We start from the raw sequence: 21,543 nt of genomic DNA on the forward strand, positions 1-21,543 counted from the left end.
GAGATTATTATCACACATATATCAATCAAAGTAAAAAAATGATAATTTTATATAAAAGGAAAATATACAGAAAAGATACAAATTTATAACTTGTTGGCGAAATTATTCACTGCATAATCAACGATTAATGATCTTCTTTATGATACAGCATCCGACGAAGGTATCAGTTTATCGCAAGGTTGATACTCACGTTTATTAGCGAGGTGATGATAATTATTTCAACACGTCGTATAAAGCCAGTACGATCCGTTATACCTTGACAGAGCTGGAAAATCCTTGGTGAGACAGTGTCATCGAAGCAGCAAGAGAAACGTCGCACAGTTTCATCATTGTAATGAAAAACAATTCGTTGGTACGTTCTTTCATCAACCAAAGCGTTCGAAAAATCCAATTTTCACGTGGCAATTAACACAGCATATATAAATGTATATTAAATATATATATATATATATATATATGAGTGTTAGACACGTCAGAAACAATTAATACAAAGTTTTCTATTTTAGAAAGATGAGTCATAAAATTATAAGAAATGTAAGAAGCTATAATTAAGTTTTAAAGTAATTTAAAAATTTTACTCTGTTCAATCTAAAACAATATATTTAAATTAATGTAAATACATAAGATACATATACACACACACACAATTAATTTCAATGATGTATCTAATATTATGTTACATATTAATATTATTATTTTTTGTATTAAATATCTCGATAATTATTGAATAATTAAATTTGTATTTTGAAATTAAGAGCTTCAGGAAGTAAAATCTATTTGAATTTTAATAAGCTATGTTTTTTTAATTACACTCAAATTATACACATGTACATATAGATGACCTAAACCGCGTATATTTAACAAATTAATTACATTTTTCCAGATGGGAGGTATCATGTTTCCCATTATCTTGTTATTATTTATTGGAACATTAAACGCAAAACCTTTGGATTATGAAGATGTAGCGAATTTATTGCCAACGGAACCTCAAACTACGAACGATACTTTGGCTGCCATTGTGCAGGATCCGGTGGTGCAGGATGCTGTGCAAGATGCAGTCGGCAATGGATCCTTGGAAGGCTTGGTAGTGAAAAAGAAAGTCTTTATTATGCCCGCCACTGAGCCTAATAAGGTATAAAAATATCGTATATATATAGCTTTTTAAAAATAGATTAAAAAATATAATTAATATAATATGAATACATATTAATCTAATATTTTTACGCATTTTATTTTCATTAAGAAAGACAATATCTAAGAACGCAACTGAATACTGCAATTAGCAATTAGTTCGTTAATCATCAGGTTGATTAGGATTGTTAGTTTTTATTAACAATGACAGAATAATTTAAAGTATGATTAATCATTTATGTAACAACAATTCAGAAACGTCAATTAGCTATCGGAAGAAATTACATAATTAAACTGTCGCAATATTAATTGTTATTACTGCGTGAAATTGTTTTGGTGCGGAACTAGACGATTTTTGTTTAGAGAAAAATAGAAAGAGAATGAGATAAATATAATATATAAAATATAATCGAGTTTACTCTGTCGCTGTTGGAAAATAAGTTGTCACATTGTTTCTTTTTGAGGTGGTGTCGCAACGCGAGCAGGTTCTTGTCGTTCCCATGACGCATTTAGAGGATGTACGGAAAAATATAACAGAAACTACAAATGCGGGAACAGATGTGGATGGTTTGGCATTTACAGATATCCAATCTTTTACCGAGAATGATGAAGATGGATATGAAAACTCGGTAATATAAAAGAAAACTACGTTAATATTCAAATGCGAATTTATATATTTACTGATGTTATTTGGTTCTAATTTTATTTTTTATTTTTTTAATCTCTTTCTTTATTTTTTTAGTATCTAAAGAATTTTTTAATAAATTACATTTTAATAAATGTTTCAATATTTTCTTTTTGTAATTAATTGGTTACTTTCAAAAAATATAGCATATACTTGATTTAAAATAAACAAAAACTTATTTATTGTACTTAACATTTTATCTTCCAGAAAAATGAAAATAACCCTTTCTATGCATTGAAACATGGTGATGTTTACGAAGCGTTAACCGAGATTTCTAAGACTATGCGGAAACCGATGTTTCCTATCGATAAAGCACCGCAAGAAATTCCATATCTCACGGCAAATCCGACTCAGGAAATAACGCTTCCGGAGCATTCATCGTCTGCGATATCGGTGCCGATCATAGCTTTTCTTGATCCTGCAAAGATCTCTGACGATAGAATAGACGTACCGATCGTGACAACATTATCAAGAGATGATGCCTTGAAAAACCAATTCGAAAACGGACGCGACGAAATTCAACGGAGCGTTCAAGATTACATTGATGGAAACTCATGGAGCGTAAATCCCAATAGCTGGCAACTCACTTCTACCGTTGCAAAGGTAAATTGTTTTCGCCATTTTATAAGAAAATATTTTTTATAAAGAGTTTTTTTATGATTTATTAATTTATTTTTTTTTAGAAAATATAAAATTTTTTTAAGTGTGCAGATAAACTGTGAAAAAAAAAAAATAACTTTATATATGATGATTTTTATTTTTCTAAAATAATTATAAATTCAAGTAAATAAATAACATTATATTTTATATTAATATAGTTAGAAAATATAACGTTGCGTAAAATAAAATTTATAAATTTATTACATCAAGGTATCAAAATATTTACACTACTTTATAACTGACATTTTAGAATTTTAATAAAAAGTAAATGTTATCATTTATTATAATTATTGGAGTTTGTGAAATTAATTACATTAGTTGACGTTTGTTCAAAGATAAAAAAATAAAAATTAAAAGATATTTCCTCGTCTAGATGCAAGTGTCTCCACTATACGAGCCGACTACAATAAAGACTCAATACACGAATGAAAGTCCGTTGCCAATTGCAGTGCCTCGTATTGATATTGCAACACCACTCTTTTGGACCTCAGATGCGGATACTAATTATCCTAAAGATCCATATGACATGGATGTTGCTGCAGATATCGTTTTCAGGCCGCTCTTTAGATATCGACAAGAGGCGCAGCGGAGATCTTATAGAAGATCAACTTATCAAAGATACAATTCCTACAATTCTTATCCCAGACGAAACTATCCATATAGATCTCGATATTCGAACGATTATTATTAGCGTATTAATATTCTTTATAAATAATCTTGTTATTTGATATTATATGTATAGTACGCTTTTGTTATAAATTTTCTTATGCGATAGCACTCAGTATCTAGTTAAGTTATGTAAGTTAAGTTGTAAAGCTCGGAATTTTACTAAATGTATATCATTTATTATCAGTTTTCATATTTTTAAATCAATTTTCCCAAATATGTAAAACAAATAATACGATAAAAATGATAAAATATATTTAATCAATACAATTGATAAATAATTATTATTAATATTTGTAGTAGAATAATATTAATTAATATACTAATATATAATTAATATTATAATTATACACTATTTTAATTAAACCATTATAGAACGCGCATTACGTACGTGCAATTTATGTATTTTATCGAATCTATTATTTTATTAATTGTTATTTATTAATTTCTTCATAAAATATGATTCGCTTTACTTACAGTATTCATTATGATGTTCTTTTATTCTGCATCTCCTATATTCTGCATCTTTATTGTTATATATTTGAAAATATATTACAATTCTTTTTGTTCGTTTGTAGTAGTGATATTAACATTAATAAAGCTGTTCAAAATTATTGTGTAATTACACGATATTTGCTTATTAGATTTTGATATTTCATTAAATTTTAATCGATACAAAAAATAGCGCACAATGCATATTGAGATATCTCATTCGAGCAGCATAATGAAAAAAAGGCAACAATAATTTCAAATAATTGAAAGTATTTTTTATATATTTTATTTTAAAAAACAAATAGTTATTAAAAATAATTATTAAATGCTTTATAATTACAATATAAAACACATTTTAAAAAATTATGATTTAAGTACATTTGTATATTGTTTGCTATTTTATTTTGTTCTTTTTTCGAAATATTTCTGCAATGATTAATGTAGCATATACGAGTAATAAGCAACAGAATTATCGGTTATCATCGGCTTTATTGATTTGCACTTCAGCTATACGTCATAGTCAGAGTTGATATTGAAACTTTTGTGGAATTTTATTTCCAATTTTTTCCCAATTTATTAAATAATACACGTTTTTCTCACATTACATATAGATTTTTTTTAGAGTAAAATGTGTATATATGTTAATAATGATCGCGAATTTACCGTTAGAAGTAGAAACTTTTGAATTAATTTAATTTAATGTTTATTGGACAGTATTTCGAGATAAAACTCGAGATCGTTAATCTTATATATAAAGTGCACATTTATATGCGTATATTGTAATTTATAAATTCGTGGATATAAAAGTTAACATTTTTCAACCGTTTTTATGGAAAAGATAAACAAAACCGGTAAAAGATGCTACTTTTGAAAGTATCACTACATATACATAGAAGCAATATATGCGTATCTGAATTTTTGAATTTTATTATTGATAGTGAATGTAAATATAATTGAGCAGTGTGATATTCTCAGAAAATCAGCAAAAATATTAAATTGTTAAATAGCATTTTTTTAAATCAATAGTAATTGTTAACAACGCTAATTTCGTACAACAGTAAAACATTATTTAGTATAATTGCGAGTTAATGCATCTGTATGTTCTACAGTGATATTCATTGCAATAACTAATGTAATTAATTATAGTCTATTTGCATAGAGCAATGAAAAAGCTGAAATATCATTATCTAAATTCTATTAAATTCTCCATTTAATAATAACTTGTTTAGCATTAAACATGTTTGTGATAGAAACACATGTAATATAAATTATACATATCACACACACACACGCGCACAAGTTTCTGTTAGACGGTAATGAAATTGCAAACATTAGTTAAACAAATCGCTCTCGTTAAACGAATCATTCGGTAAACGATCATTTGCGTTCTTACCAGGAATACGATGGCAGAAATTATTGCAATCTGTAGTAAACGTGTCATCGTTCACATATATATCCTTGAAACAGAAAAACAGTCACTAGTTCTTCCAGTCATCTATTCATTCATACGACTTAAGATAGCGGTTGTCTAATTTTTCATGATGCTTCGAATCTTCTCCGAGATTTTGGATTCGCGTAAAAAATTTCTTTAATTAAAATATAAAATTTTATATGTAGCATAATTTGCTGAAAAGAGAGAAAAAGAGATAAAAAAGAATATAATTGTTTCATTATTTTTTATACCTTACTAGCATAGCTTTCTTTGTATCTTTGTATGACAGAATTACTTTCAAACATTGAGAAACACTGTCACGAATCATCGACATTAAGAGAACGGAAAAGCCGCTTGCATGTTCAACACGTGTGAGTTGTACGTGCGAATGTTTAGCGATCATTAAATGGACGTTAACAACTGCACAATTCACTGTCATCTGCAAGGACGGAAATATTAATTATTCTTCATTTACGCTAAGATCAGAAATAGTTTTCGTATATCTGAATCATCGCAAAATGACAAATGAAAATTCCTAGACTTTATAAACTTATTAATTTTTTGTAATAGATATAATTATATTAGCATACGTTATGTGTGCAATCACACGAATATAACTTATTTTAAAATTATTATATTTAATAAAAGTTTCATATTTAATTCATATTATATTTATTTCTCATTAGAGAGATAAGATTCAATTCGAATAGTCTATTTTATTTCATTAATTTTTATTAATATAATTTCCATAAGATGACAGCATTCTTAGACCTTTTGCAGCACGAGAAGCAGCCGAAAATCTGTTTCCTACGTCATATCTTTTTTTATCAAGTGCTTTCACCCGTGTTCATCCCAGAATAAAAACATTGCGATTTTTGAGTTCTTTTAACTCATTCATGCGGTTCGTTTACAAGGATGACTCACTGCAGTCCCGAAGCGACGGCATCGTTACCAGGAATAAAACCGTGTTCTCGCTCCACAATGAATTTGTGTATCTTAGACTCCCGTGTGAGGGTAGCTTAATTACACATGTTCTTCGAGATTGCAGGTCGCTTTACGTATATAACCGATGCGCGGTCAATCTTTTCTTTCAAACGTCGTTTAAAAGTCCGAGCAGAAGCTAGGAAGCGTCTCGCAAGCAGGATATCCACGACAGGAGAGAAAAAAGCTACACGATGAAACTGATATTGACAGTAAGAATAAATAAAAATTATTTACTTTTTAAAAATTTTCTTCAGTGAATGTTATTCGTTTTATAGTTTAAATATATTATGTTAAAAGTTGTAATTACTATTATAACATTTATTCTTTATGTTTTATAGAAAGAGCATAACTTAATACAAATTATTATATTAAGTGATAAGATTATAGTCTATTAGACAGAGATATACATATAATTTGTTAATTGTTAATTTTTTTTCTCACAAATATAGCATTTATTAATTATGTTAAGTTTGTGGTAATAAAATGATAAATATGTTTAATTCTTGATATTTTTCAAAATCGTGCTTTCAATTTTAATTATTTCTATTAATTATGCGTCTATATTTCTTATTAAATCTTGATTTAAATTTTCCGCTTACTCATATATAAAGATTTTAAACATTTGAAATTTGAAATTTAATTTGATTAATAACTTTCTGAATAAGTGTAAAAAGCATAATGTTAAGAAAGATTGAGCGATCATTGGTAATAGTAAAAATCGTAAACGTTGATAAAATGTTATTTTATTATTATAACCCTGAAACATCGAGCAAACAGGTTATCATTGAATCTCGCTAAAAGGTTTTCTGTGAGATTGCGGACGCGATATTTTATTCCAATTAAGTAAATGCCATTGGAAAGTATAAAAAACGCGTAATCTTCCGCGTTTGTCTAAAGCATGATTATGATTAACGTGGCAGACCACAGAAGATAACGTTTATATGTTCCGTCATAAAGTAAAAATTTTATTATGAAATCTACATGAAAGAATCTAAAATCTTTCTTTAACCTTTCCTTAATTTATAATACTCATTTATAAATGCATTAATATTTGTCATTTATTCTTTTTCTTCTAAGCATTCAAATTTATTTTTGTAGGAATATATAATTTTATAATCTATATTTAAAGACAAAAAAAAACACTATTAAATTTATCATCTTTATAAATAGTTCAAGCTAATCAAATTGATATTGTGTAAATATTATATTATTAATCTATTTTTCAGTTATTTTTACTAACTGTCTTGGTGAGTTTGAGCACGGCTCGAATCAGACAGAGTACAAATGTTATACCAGATTCTACCGTTCGATCAATCGACGAACCTGATTGTGCGCCATCAAAGAAATCTCCAAATAATAGCAGGCGCATCCAACACGTACAGATTCGCAATCAAACTAGATTAGACGATAAGGTGCGAAGAATTCATCTAGACTTTAATGAGGAGAATAAACCAGGTATTCATGTATACGGTTTGCCAAAAAAAAATTTACAAGATAATGGTGTTATCGAGAGAGTACATCTTGGAGAAGATCAAATCGATGACGTCTCAAGAAATGGGCGAATGGTAAATATTATCTTTAATTGATATAACATATTTAATACATATGCAATATATGTATATATTTCTGAATATGTAATTTTCAAGATTTTCTTGATATTCCTATTTTTTAGGACTTAGAATATTGTTTCTCCTTAAAAAATAGAGAGAGAGAGAGCAGTAAAATATAAAAAATGTTTAAGAACTATATGCAGTTAATATGTGTCATACATAATAAAAATTAAAAATCAGAAAATTATCTCAATAAATATAATTTCAGCAATTATTCTATGTATTATATTATTATAATATAAAAATACATATATGTTATATATATATATATATATATATATATATATATACATATATTTATTTATTTATTTACTTATTCAAATTGGCTTGAAAATCTCTTTATATTTTATAAAGATTTAATAAATTTAATAAAAAACATATGTCTTATTATGTGCGTGTATTATTCCATACAGCACAGAAAGGCCAAAAGACATTTTAAAACTATCTAAAAAATAATGAGTCTTGACGTCTTTAAATCTTTTAGTCATCTTTGAGGGACATGTGCTGTCTGAAATGCTCTCTTAAGAAAGTTGTTATCTCTGACAAACGTTATCTGTGAAAACTGACAAATATTATATTTTTCAGGTGGAGGCTTACGGATTACCGAAGAATAATATGGAGTCCAATGGTTTTATCGAAAGACTGCCGGTTCCAAGCGCAGGTCATAAGCCTGTTACATTAGGGTCACGATCCGAAAATATCAGAGTAAGAAGATTCGCTGATACGGGATCCGAGAACAAAATCGAAGAAAAGCTTAGTAATGAGGCAGAAAATATGAAAGCACAAGACACGAAGGTCTTTAGGCCACTATTCGTCTACAGACAACAAATAGCCGCCAGAGAAAGACGGAAGCACGCGAGGAATGCAGTGCACAAAAAATATTGGCATGCAATTCATCAACCTTGCCATTGACAGAGTGGCCAATTGATCTTACTGAGGAGAACGTAAACATTGTCGTGTTTCGTAAAAGTTGAGCTAGACATGCACTGGTTTTTCTAGATCGTAGATAATAATGTTATAATAACGTATCTTTATATATCAAATATTTTTATTACAAAATTTAAAAATTAAATGTTTAAAAAGATTTAAATCTAGTTTTATGTATTGTTAAGTTTTTATGTATCATTAACTGTATGTACTTAAATAGTTGCTTTAACTACAAATTGTTACCCATCGCTAGAATAATAAAATAATACATATTAAAAAAAATAAACTTTGCGATTAATATTTCGCTTCCAAACATGTGATTAGAAATGTAATTTTGTTCTTTCCACTCGATACCAAATATTGTTATAGAAATTAGTATTAATCTTAAATAGTGACATTTTGATATATTTACATATGTGTATGAAATTAATTCGTTTTTAACAGAGCTACGCATAGACTTATGCATTAAATATTATTACTACAATATATATCTAACTAATACATTATTGAATATATATAAATATAATTAAATAAAAACAAATTTAATGTCACACGTCTATTTATTTTTAGTCTAATTATTGTCTAATTATCAAATATGTAATTATTTGTTTACACGGGTGTATAATAACTTAAGAATTAAAATTATTAAATTTTTTATTTTTTTTTGTGTGTGTGATTAGAAAAAAAGATAATAAATAATGATATATAAATTTTTTTAGAAAACATCTATTAATGTCAAAATTAGAATCATATGAAATTGTAAATTGCGACGTTCAACCATTGCATAAATTTATATATTGTTTGACAGTTGTATAATGGATAATAAATTGCACGTGTTACAATACTCGTTTGATAATATTTGTTTAATTCCTAAATTTCAAAAACTAATGAAAAACAATTATGCAATTTTAAAGGCAAAAATGTTGTAATTTATGTTCAAATAATCACGCTCAATTTCCTGATCATTATTTGACACAATATAGGCTAGGATTCAAGATCTTACAAAATTTAAAATCATATAAATTCAAGAGACGAACGCTTAAAAATAGGAAGTGGATGATTATTTAAAGACTATACGATTAAGAAATCAATAATCACGTGAGTCTCTTCATTTTATTTTTTAATGTAAAAAATTATTTTTTTATACTTTGAACTTGAATGTAAATATAATATTTATTACTGTATTTAAGTAGTCAAATATTTAAAATATTATAAATTTTATAATTATATTTAAAATATTATAATTAATTTAATATAATAAATTCGTACTTTATGTTATGTAATGTTTGTTTTATAATGTATTAGCATGCATATAAAGATACAGGATATACTTGATGTAAACAAAATCGTCTCTGTAATTGTACATGCACTCGATTTATTATTGCTTCTTGTGTTATTACCACTCATGATTTGGAAATGGATCTCCGAAAGGCATCATGTAATAACAATCTTGAAAGCGATTATTGAAGTAAGGTTAACTAATTATTTTATTTTACACGGATATTAAAAATACAAAATTCAATTGCTACTTTTTTGTTTTCTTTAATTTTTTAAATATTTCTATTATTTATTTTTATATCTTTATATATTTATTTATATATCTATATTTTTAACATATTTAATTAATTTATAATTTTTGTAGGTTACATTAGAGATGATTATGTGGATTATCTTTGCTGGCGTGTCAATATTTATGACTGTGTTTTTCGTGTTTGACGATGTATATTACAACAAGACACATTACGACAATCAAGAAAAATATTTACACGTTATGCTGCCTGATAATGATGATTAAAAATTAAAGTTCATGTCATAAAGTCTCTAAAACCTTATAGGAAAGAAGAATATAAGAATTAAAACTTTTTAAAATACAAATTGTTAAAGTTATTGTAACACATTGTATTTAACGTTATTGATTTTTAAAAATATAACTGTTTTATGTTTTTTTATTAAAATTTAATTAAATATTTAAATTGTAAATTAATGAGAAAAGCGAGAAATAAAACAACATGATGGTTTTATCTAGGAAATAATTACAATAGCAAATATGTTTCCTTTGAGTATATATTTATTTATTTCAAGCAAAATATTTTTTAATAATGTATAATGTAATAATAATTTTAATAATGTTTAATTAAAATTAAATTATGTGATAATACAAAAAAGAAACAATAAATTTTAAGATTTTCAAGAGGCCTTGCCATATATATATATATATATCGAGTATTGAGTTCATATATTTTTTAAGGATCAATCTATTGTTAGAGAAAAAATCTAATAAAGTATTAAAGTATACAAATTTTTTAAAAATAGTTAACTTTAGTAGAAGGTATATATATGTTATAAAGACTATGATAACATGCGATATTACGAGCACGCCTAAGTTATGATTATCTTACGTTGCTCTTTGTCAATTGGGTTGCATAACAGAGGTATATGCAACGCGATGCGATCTTCAGTAACGTAACAAGGAATGGCGTATTAAATAAATATTTTTGTGTAAAAGAATCTTGTACTACATTATTCTAAAAACAATTTTTTTATAAATATATCGCAATTTTTATTTCATACATCTACTACAATCAATTATGAAAAAAAATTTTTTTACTATAATTTTTTTTTAATATAATTCGGTAACGATTGATTTTTGAACATATGTTTATCATTTGTATATTTATTTTAATGAGTACTACATACACGCAAAGTTTAAATATTTGAAGATTTTATAATTTATGTTTAATGCGAATAAACAAATAATGATTTTACATTATTACTTATTGTTTCCTATCATATTCAAATAATAGTGTTATATGACTATGAAATAAAGAGTTAAATTTTGAGATAATATACAGTCACATGTGAATAAAATTTTTAAAATTCTTTCAATCTTATGCATATGCAATAAGACTAAACAGCATTCTAGGCGTGTTATGCCAATTACAAACGATACATATGTAGATATATGACATCTGTCGCCTCATATCTCTCGTGCAAATGACAAACGTCACGCGATAATTAAAAATCTAGTAGGAAATGGCATATTAAATTGAAACTAATCTTGTTTTATAGATATATTGAAGAACGTAATAACTACTAATTGCAAGATGTTTTATGTTCTTGAAATTCTTCTAAGAATTTTTTAGAGCGGACCTCTTTAGAATATGCTCGATATTAAATATCTTTATTACTCATAAAATCTTACATAAAAAGCATATCTTAAGTCTGATACTTAATTTTAAAATAATATTTTATTACTTCAATAAAACTTTAATTAAGAAAAAGATAGCGTCTTTTGCATATTTTATGATGAGTTATGACTAGATGAGAATTAAACTCACCGAACTAAAAATCTAGGTCAATGATTAGATAAGATAACTAGTTTATACATTGTTGTAGAACAAAGTTTCACAACAGTAGCATAGAAAAGCGGCTTTCACCGTAGAAAATTCCAAGTAAGATCGATCGCAATAATTATCAACCGCAGTAGTTGCGGACGTTGCGGCTTTTAATGATCAGACCGCACAATGAGAGAAATCGGTGACCAACGCAAATGAATCTTTTAAGATGATATTTTGACAGTGTGTTTCAGCCATAATCGGCAAGACGTAGGCCCAACTGTCACAATATACGCTCCAATGTACCCCACTGCTGGCAAAGTTGTAAGTCGGGAGTTCATCGCTTCATTATATGACACGCGGCAAAGTCTCGATAAAAACCTCTTGGTAGAGCATGCGTGATGTATCACGCATCCAAGGACAGTCGTGTTGCGATAAGCGAGCGTACTTCAACGTTGATTGCCTGTTCAAGTTGTGTTAATTTTTTGCCCTCGCGTCCAAGTCCAAGTGCGTTTCTTTTTCTATTTTTTCCTTGTTGTTGTATGTTGTTGAACTCAAGGTAGAAAGTACAGAGGTGGTATTAATCGATATCAGTCACCGTCAGACGCCGTGATCTAACGTTCGGTATATTTCACGATTGGATTCGGAAACGAGTTGACGTGTGAGTGTGTGCGCGAATCGGCGCCGGAATTTTCAAATTCGCCGGAAAAGGATACGAAATAGTACCATGAAATACGTCGCGGCGCTCGACGTCGGCACCACCACGGTGCGCTTCCACATTCTGGACGAGAAAGCGGTCACGGTAGCTTCCTCGGCGGAGAAGGTTCGTCGTGATTTAATTTTCACGTTCTTTGAAGACCGATTAAAAACGTCAATTGAATCTGCGAGCGAATGGAAGATTCCAATGTTCAATATGATGATGGAAATTGAAAATGATTACAATAATGCATGGAACTTTTTAAATCTCGTCAGAGGCTGAGATATAAAAAAGAATTTTAAAACTATTAACAGTAAATTGTAGTAATATACATAAAATTATTTTCTGCCATATATAATAGTGTACTTTAAAAAAATTATAATTTATGCATAAGTGGAAATTAGAGTTGACTTATTGGATTTGTAACAGCTGATATCAATCGGATAAATTTGATATCCGATGTAGAAAGAATTATAGATAATAAAACAATTATAGATAATATTTTACGGAAGACATACTTAATGAAATATCTCAAAATAAATTATTATTAAATTTTGATAAATCAGAAGGAACTAATTATTTACTTTCAGCTAATAAAAAGAGAATCAAGCATTAATAAACAAAAATGTAAAAATTATGATACAAAAAACATTTACTGTAAATCGCTATAATGACATACTTCCATTAGAAAAATTTAATTATTGTTATTCATATTTTACATCGTGCACAACAATACAGTAGTTATGTAAATCAACGTTTGTACTTTCATAAAAGGCTGTGATTAAAATTTGTGAAATCTCGTATACATATGTAAAGAAGAAGAATAGAATCCTCGGAATTAAATTTTTATAATGCTACACTAAACTTTGACATTGAAAAATTGCATATCTTTTTTTTTTTTAATAAAAAGATAAACGCTCGCTTTGCAAAGAATTTTTTGCAGTAATGTCAACATAAATAATAATAACAGAGTAGAATTTGCATGTGCATTTTTTGTCAAAAGCTAAAAAATGGAATTCTAAATTTAACCTTGCTAGTTACTTATCTATCTTATTGAAAAATAAATAGAATAATATCTTTCATCGAGTACATCTATGAAAGACGCTATTGTACATTTTTTCCAAGATAATTATAATATCTCTTAAAGCATAAGGAAAATTAATCAACGTTGCGAATATAATAAAAAATGGAAAGAAATAGCAGAGATCAGAGTACTGTCTATAGAACACCTTGAAGTCAAGGTAGTCAAGTTAATGTGAAGGTGTTTCCTAGCTCGCAAATTAATAAACTCAGAAATAAGTTACTGGGACAGTTTACGGTGAATTGTATTCGTCGGGCATACTACTATAAGCGCCGAACATCGATTTAACTGTGACGATGTAAAGGTCGTTGCCAATGGCAATGGATTACTTTCTATTTGTGCTGAATTTCTTTAGAATCTTGAATTACAATAATTTAATTTATATTTATATTCTTTCTCATTAAGAAATAGAAAAAAATGTGCTCCAATATTTTGTACTCAAAAATACTAATTAGTTTTAATTCAATGTTATTATTTATTTTATTTAGTATTGCTTTAATAATATAATTAGAAAATTATACTTAATATTTATAAAAAGATCAGAAAAAAATGAAATTATTCTTATTAAAATTGCTTTTTTTGCATTAATATCTTTAATTGTCTTCTGTCACTAACATCAAAGCAGATTTTTTATATATTTACCAATTAATTTTTTATATATTTTTAATTAAATTTTTAAAATTGCTACAAGTCTTTTAAAAATTTATAAAAGAATCTGTATAATGTGGGTATATTTAAAAATGTTGTATAAAAATCTGTTAATTTAATTTAAGAAAAATATTTTATATATAATAAAGCTGTTTTCAATTAATACGCAGAAGAAGATTAAACAGAAAGAGTTTAACCGAGCTAATTGTTCAAACAGCTATTTATTATAAGTAAATTCAGATCGATTTATGTCTGTGTGTATTTTATTAAAAAAAATTTATCAATATTATATGGTCTTAAATTTCTTTCAGAGTACAGAATTTATTTTAAATTTAATAATAAAGATATTTTTTCTATTCTTCTTGTTTCCCTGTATTTGTTATCGTTATCAATATATTCCAAACAATATTTATGTTATTCACAATAATCACCTTTCACATTCACCTTGTGAAACAAAATTTTTTTCTATTTTTATTTTTTTAATTTTACAAAACTTCAGTATTTTATAATATATAACAATATATTTTGTAATCCAAAAATTAAAAATTAATAATAAAATTAATAATAATTACGTCTTATTTACATTTTAGTTTTCAGATGTATCATAGAGAGTGACTTCTGAGTTACTTATTATATCCTACTTTATGTGAAAGTCAATTTTAATTTTGAAGCTAAAGAGCGTATAGCGATTTACAGTAAATGTTTTTTATATTATAATTTTTACATTTTTGTCTATTTATGTTTGACTTAAAATTGTTCTTCTTTTAATGCTGAAAGGGCTGAAAGTAAATAATTAGTTTCTTCTGATTTATCAAAATTTAATAATAATTTATTTTGAGATATTTTGTTAAATATGCTAACTCCTTGAAGTACAATAATTTTTGCTTTATCTAGAAATTCCATTTAAAAACTTATCTATAAATGTTTTCTCACGGCACATTATTATCATGCAAAACAAGGTCAAGATAATGCGTTGTCTATTTACACGTGCGACAATCATATTTTTCCCATCATTTTATACAGAAAATAGATCTAAAGAATCTTTATTGGAAAATATAAAGTAGAAGCAAATGGTCTAAAAATTTAATTATGAAAACGCATTGAAAACGCACAAGTAAAATTATACAATATTGTTAGTGGCTATAAAAAAGATATAAAATACAAATAAAGATAACACTTTTATTTTCTTTTAATTTAGATAAAACTGATTTATCCAGAACCTGGATTTGTGGAGATAGATCCGGATCACCTATGGGAGATTATAGTAAAAGTAATCAAGGATACATTAAAGAGTAAGTTACTAAAATGTCTTTTTTTAATCGTAAAATATTAACTAAATACTAAATTGTTTCTCATCAATAATTTGAATAATAATAGATAAAATTCACATACAGTTTTTCAATATATGCACACGTCTATCTTGTGATATCTATGATTCTGTGCAATAAGAATTAAAATTTAAAAAAAATACAGAAGTTAAACATAACTGTCACAGTTTATTTGTGCAAAGCACGCAAATCTTCTTCATAATCTGGAATGGATAAACGCAGAAAATTTTGGTTTCACGCATTTTCAGTAGACATTTGAAGCTTCAGTTGAAGTCGCGCTAGATCTTAATTCGTTAACTATTTTTATTAATTATTTTGATGAATAAGTGGCAAAATTAAAAAAAGAATAACCTACTAATGTGTTATTTTATTTTAGTTGCACTTTAACTGATATTATTCTAATAAATAAAATTGATTGAAAATTAATTAATTTTCCGCATTAAAAGATCAGCATCGGCTTGAATTGAATCTTTTGCTACCCATCAAATGTGTGTTAAACCTCATTTCTGTATTTCAACCTGTTCTAGAAATGTCCATCGTAAACCGAGGTGACAACAATCGGACGCATCGAAAGTAAGCAATCACACATTCTGCTTGCGACACCCGATGCAATTAAACGCTTGTTGTTTATATATTATTTCGCCGATTAAATTTTTTTTCAGGCCTTATAAAGCATCTAATTTGATTAAACAAAAAATTTTTTGTTGTTTCTCTATAAGTATAAGACAGGCTTTATGAGTGGCAGAATGCTTTCTTCTTTTTTTATAAACATAAATGTACTATATACAATTTAAAAATATCACGTACATATAATTATCTTGAGTCTCTTATCTTTTCTTATAAAAAGAAGTTTAAACGTAGACGTGAAGAAGGATAAATATCTTTAATTTCAGGGAATTTACCGCTTACGATCGATTGATATCTCTTTTTTATGTTCAGTTTGTCGTTTCGTGTTTTATGTTGGAACTTATCTCGAGTTTAGACCAATTTCTTCCGTTTATGATTGCAGACAGCGAGATCGATCCGAAGTCTATCGTTTGCTTTGGAATCTCATCGCAACGAGCCAGCTTTATTACCTGGGATTTGAAGACTGGAAGACACTATCACAAGTGAGAACAACAAAGATGATAAAAATATTTCGATTAGAATCAAGTTTTATGATCGGGTGATATTATCGTTTCAGATTTATAACATGGAAGGATCAACGGGCGGCCACTCTGGTCGACGAGTGGAATCATTCGATGACGATGAGAGGATTGCGAGTAGCCTCGCGTATTTTGTATACTCTTACGAGAAGCAAACGCTTTCTAGCCGGTAGCGTGCTGAAGTTTATGAATATGCAGGTTGAAATGTTTTACCCCCCTCCCCTTATATTTTATATTAATTTTATTTAAATTATATTTTATATTAATTATATTAAATATATTTATTCCACCAGTGTATGTTATAACATCATTTCAATGATCTCTAAGTCGTTTTCTTTTTGTTAAAAATGAATCATTAGAACACAGTTTGGTTTGTAATGGAACTTTATGGAACTTCTAGCTTTCTGCGAATTATTATTCTCTCGGTTAGTACTCTCTGGGGAGCTCAATCTCGACTTTGTTTGTAGGTTAGCTTGAAATTAGTGTGGGTTCTTCAAAACATACCAGGTCTTCTAGAAGCAGCATCTAAAGGAGAAGTAGCGTTTGGAGGCGTAGATTGTTGGCTTTTATATAAATTAACAGGTAGAATAATTATACTTAATTAAATATATTTGATTTTTTAATTTTATATTTATTTTAAAATACTCATATTCCTATATCTGTTGATATTTTATTACGAAGTGTGCATAGTAATATTTATTCACTATATTGTGCTTAATAGCTATGCGTTTTCATTTATTGCAGGAAAGCATATAATGGATGCTTCATGTGCCTCAGCTACTGGTATATTTGATCCATTCACAATGGAATGGGCTAATTGGGCGCTAGATATTTTAAAATTACCACGTAATATTTTTCCAGAAGTAGTAGATACAGTGGGTAACTTTGGAAGTACACCCGAAAGCGTATTCGGAGTTGAAATTCCCATTTATTGCTCAGTAAGTGAAGTATTTTGACATAAACAAGCCGCCATTTAATTTGATGACTAATTATGCAACAGTTATATATAATTATCTACACGATATATATTATATTTTATATTATATATTGTATTATTATATACGAGACTTTATAAAAGCTGATTTTAAAGTTAACGAACGTTTTTATTTCTAATAATAACCTGTTAAAATTAGATGGCCGACCAAGCAGCATCCTTATTTGGTTCAGGATGCTTCAAACCCAGTGATCTCAAAGTTACTATGGGAACAGGTACTTTTGTGAATGTTAACACAGGACGGGAACCACACGCATCAGTTGCTGGTAGTTTTGCAAATTTACATATATTATTCATTTAATACAGATTTTCTGTTCAATATATTGTGTGTATATCGTAAAATATATCGAGTAACCAATATATGATAAACTTAAAATAATATAAAAAATAAATATATATATATATATATATATATATATATAAAACTAATATAAATTTTAAATATAAATTTTAAAAATTATTATTTAATTATTTATTTATTATATTTATATTATTATTTGTAGGACTTTATCCAGTTGTCGGTTGGCGTATCGGAAAAGAACTAATATATGTTGCAGAGGGATCTTCAAGTGACACTGGTATACTAATCGAATGGGCTAAGTCAATAGGTAAGTAATCAGCTTTTAAATTGTTTTTTAAAAAATGGAAATTTTGATTTTATATTTATTAAATTTATAACTTTATTTAAAAAAAAAACAGAAACAGACAAATTAAATTATCTCATTATCTTCTGTTATATACATATGTATAATAATAAGTTATCTCTTAATATGTGTAATGTAATGTAATTTACATGTATTTCTTTGTAAAATCCTATGTAAATGTAATTTTTTAAAAGAAAAGATGAATTTTATTTTTAGAAAAAATTTAATTTTTTTTTATTGTTATAAATCGATTTTCTTATGATTGCCACAGGAATTGTGAACGATGCTCCAGAAACAGCTGATATGGCAAACTCAGTCAATGACACTGATGGAGTATATTTTGTCCCAGCATTCAGCGGACTTCAGGTTAGCAAGATTTACTATGATAAAACATTTCTTGCGATATTGAGATATATAAAATTATTTTTTTTCACGCATAAACATTTGTGTAATGAAATTGGAATAATTATTTCTAAAACTTTCTTTTTACTGATTTTTTATAACGAATGTTAGAATTGTGTTGAAAGTAATCAGTTATTACTTGAAACAAATAGGCAAACAAAATAAATAAAACCAGGGGAAACTTGTCACTTTTATTAATGTCAGTATGTAAAATATATTAGTTTAATAATTTAAATAAACATTTATAAAAAGAGGCAAAAATTTGCTTGCGTGCATGAACTATGTTGAATCATGTTTTCTAGATGTTATCTGTCAGAATCAGCACAAAACTGCGCACGCGTTTGCGAAAACTGTAAAATACAAATAAAAAAATTAATAAAAATTTTATTTTAAAATTTTTTAAATGTTTTTTTACTGTTATTTATTTTTATTTTACTTTTTTATTTAAAAAATAAATAAAATCTTAAATACTCAGCACAATATATAGGGTATATGACGCAGTTCTAGGGAGGAGGGGAGTAAAAAATATCAAAAATATACTTCTGATAATGAGTGTAATTTCGTTTTAAACTGTTTTAGATCAATATTTATTAAGAAATCCATCTGATATTGTCTGAGTATAATTTTTGTCTATATTGTAAAAGCACTCGATGAGAAATACTTTTTTTTCGATGCTTAGCACTTCTTGATTGACTTATATAAAGGCTCAAATAAAAGTTACAAGTCTCAGGTATCGGACTTTAATCGATTAAATAATCGGTGAAATTGAGGAAGGGATATGCATGTATATATTTACTTTCAATATTCAAATGGTCATCTTTTATATTTATATAAATAAAATAAATAATAAATAAAAAAAGCAAAGTAAAAAAATACTACTTTCTCAATGGCAAATATTTATAAAATACAAATTTACTTTAAACATTTCTTTTTAATCAACATTCGAGCAATATTATTTCTATATATTTAAAAAATATTTATATTTTATTTCCATTTTCCGCAAAAACATTGAATTATGAATACAGTTTAAAAAGATAATATACATTACGCAAAAATACACATGTATAACATATGTGCGTCATTTATTATTTCAGGCGCCTATAAATGATTATACAGCTGCAACTGGTTTCTTAGGAGTAAAGCCCACCACGAAGAAGGAGCATATCGTTCGATCTTTATTAGAGAGTCTCGTTTTTAGGATACAGCTACTTCACGAATGCTTGTGCAAGGAAACTTCTTTTACATATCAAAAAATAAAGTAAAAATTATAATAACACTACTACATATTTAATAATATTTATGATTTACAATCTTTGTCATCATTAACAATGATAATAATATGATGCAAAAAATAATATTAAGATATAAAATAATAATATAAGGAAGAGCTGATAATAATATTATGAAAGAAAAATGGATTATTAATTTCTCTGTGCAATGGATTTCTGCTACTTTCTACGTGATGATTTAACTTCAATAATGTAGTATTATAAAATATCAATTGACGCAAATATATTACTTTTTAGAGTCGACGGTGGAGTTTCCAAAAATGATTTTATCATGCAATCGTTGGCTGACTCGACGGGATTGGAAGTGGAACGTCCAGTGTCTGTTGAGATGTCCATTTTAGGAGTAGCATTCCTAGCTGGCTTACAATGTGGTATGAATTATGCAATTTTATTATTTATTACTATGAATTATTTATATTTCTCATACATCTAATAATTTAACCTTTTGTTGTTTTAAAAATAATAAAAACTAATAAGACTTTTAATACAAAATTAGGAAATAAGAAAGGCTTGAAGAGTCAAAAGGAAAAGCAAATTTATTTAATATAAACGTTTTAATCCATTTTTTAACCATCTTTAGTGTTACTATAGAAAGAAATAATACTATAAATAATAATTATAAATAATACAACTCGCTTTTGATATGCTTTCTTATCATAAGAAGTTTATGTTTTTATTTGGTCCCTTACCCTACATTTGGCTCTTCAAGTTTTTCTTTTTCCCGTTTTTACTAATGTTTTAAAAATATTGTACTATTCTTTATATCAATATTAATTGCTTACAATAGACAAAGATAATTTAATATAATAATTAATGAATTTCTATATATTTTTATTATTTTCTTCTGCTCTTTACCTCATTTGATTTTATAAGATCTATAAAGCAAAAAAATTTATTAAGATAAGAGATTATTCTTTATCTCTGATGTTATTATAATAAATTATTAAATGTTATATTATAATCAATATATAATTAAATATATAATTAAATCAATATATAATTAAATATGTTAATAATTTTAATGTATCATTTAATTTCAGAATTGTGGAAAAGCAGAGAAGAAGTGTCAATGTTACGTCAGATAGATAAAATATTTAAGCCAAACGAAGAATCGCGATCATCTTACCAACATACATTTAGCCAATGGAAACGTGCGGTGGAACGCTTCAAAAATTGGTACTGACAATAGTTAAAAAAAACACATTTTTATAAATATGTATATTACTAATTATTGATAAGATGAAAGTATTTGTAATATATTTATACCAATGTTGTAATGTTGATTAATCAAAATGTTAAATATGAAAAATTACAATATAAATGTACAGTTTTTCTAATACAAAATATATGCATTGATAACATATCATTGTCGTATTATAAACGTGTGACATAA

The 21,543-nt window shown here is 26.8% G+C and overlaps 3 protein-coding genes across 3 annotated transcripts; all 3 read left to right on the plus strand.

Moving 5' to 3' along the window:
- The first annotated feature begins 231 nt into the window (after nt 1-231).
- LOC140668385 (uncharacterized) lies at nt 232-3,317 on the plus strand. Its single transcript, XM_072897357.1, has 5 exons — nt 232-352; nt 884-1,132; nt 1,596-1,760; nt 2,024-2,419; nt 2,850-3,317. The coding sequence occupies exons 1-5, from the start codon at nt 335-337 to the stop codon at nt 3,165-3,167; spliced, it is 1,146 nt and encodes a 381-aa protein (XP_072753458.1). The 5' UTR covers nt 232-334; the 3' UTR covers nt 3,168-3,317.
- Nucleotides 3,318-6,108: 2,791 nt separating this feature from the next.
- LOC140668598 (uncharacterized) lies at nt 6,109-8,754 on the plus strand. The gene is made up of 3 exons (XM_072897765.1): nt 6,109-6,259; nt 7,277-7,615; nt 8,246-8,754. The coding sequence occupies exons 1-3, from the start codon at nt 6,242-6,244 to the stop codon at nt 8,570-8,572; spliced, it is 684 nt and encodes a 227-aa protein (XP_072753866.1). The 5' UTR covers nt 6,109-6,241; the 3' UTR covers nt 8,573-8,754.
- Nucleotides 8,755-12,294: 3,540 nt separating this feature from the next.
- LOC140668687 (glycerol kinase 5) lies at nt 12,295-21,513 on the plus strand. The gene is made up of 12 exons (XM_072897928.1): nt 12,295-12,745; nt 15,547-15,640; nt 16,686-16,785; nt 16,860-17,019; nt 17,289-17,403; nt 17,566-17,759; nt 17,955-18,081; nt 18,319-18,423; nt 18,731-18,825; nt 19,956-20,119; nt 20,388-20,521; nt 21,191-21,513. The coding sequence occupies exons 1-12, from the start codon at nt 12,650-12,652 to the stop codon at nt 21,331-21,333; spliced, it is 1,527 nt and encodes a 508-aa protein (XP_072754029.1). The 5' UTR covers nt 12,295-12,649; the 3' UTR covers nt 21,334-21,513.
- The last annotated feature ends 30 nt before the right edge of the window (nt 21,514-21,543 follow it).

The sequence above is a fragment of the Anoplolepis gracilipes genome, chromosome 8 (genome assembly GCF_047496725.1).
Source record: "Anoplolepis gracilipes chromosome 8, ASM4749672v1, whole genome shotgun sequence".
Lineage (NCBI taxonomy): Eukaryota > Metazoa > Arthropoda > Insecta > Hymenoptera > Formicidae > Anoplolepis > Anoplolepis gracilipes.

Coding starts and splice junctions, on each gene's coding strand:
- LOC140668385 (XM_072897357.1), top strand. Junction 1,761..2,023: donor AAGATGGATATGAAAACTCG/GTAATATAAAAG, acceptor TTTATCTTCCAG/AAAAATGAAAATAACCCTTT. Junction 2,420..2,849: donor TCACTTCTACCGTTGCAAAG/GTAAATTGTTTT, acceptor TTCCTCGTCTAG/ATGCAAGTGTCTCCACTATA.
- LOC140668598 (XM_072897765.1), top strand. Junction 7,616..8,245: donor TCTCAAGAAATGGGCGAATG/GTAAATATTATC, acceptor TATATTTTTCAG/GTGGAGGCTTACGGATTACC.
- LOC140668687 (XM_072897928.1), top strand. CDS start 12,650: ATGAAATACGTCGCGGCGCTCGACGTCGGCACCACCACGGTGCGCTTC. Junction 12,746..15,546: donor TAGCTTCCTCGGCGGAGAAG/GTTCGTCGTGAT, acceptor CTTTTAATTTAG/ATAAAACTGATTTATCCAGA. Junction 18,826..19,955: donor CAGCATTCAGCGGACTTCAG/GTTAGCAAGATT, acceptor TTATTATTTCAG/GCGCCTATAAATGATTATAC.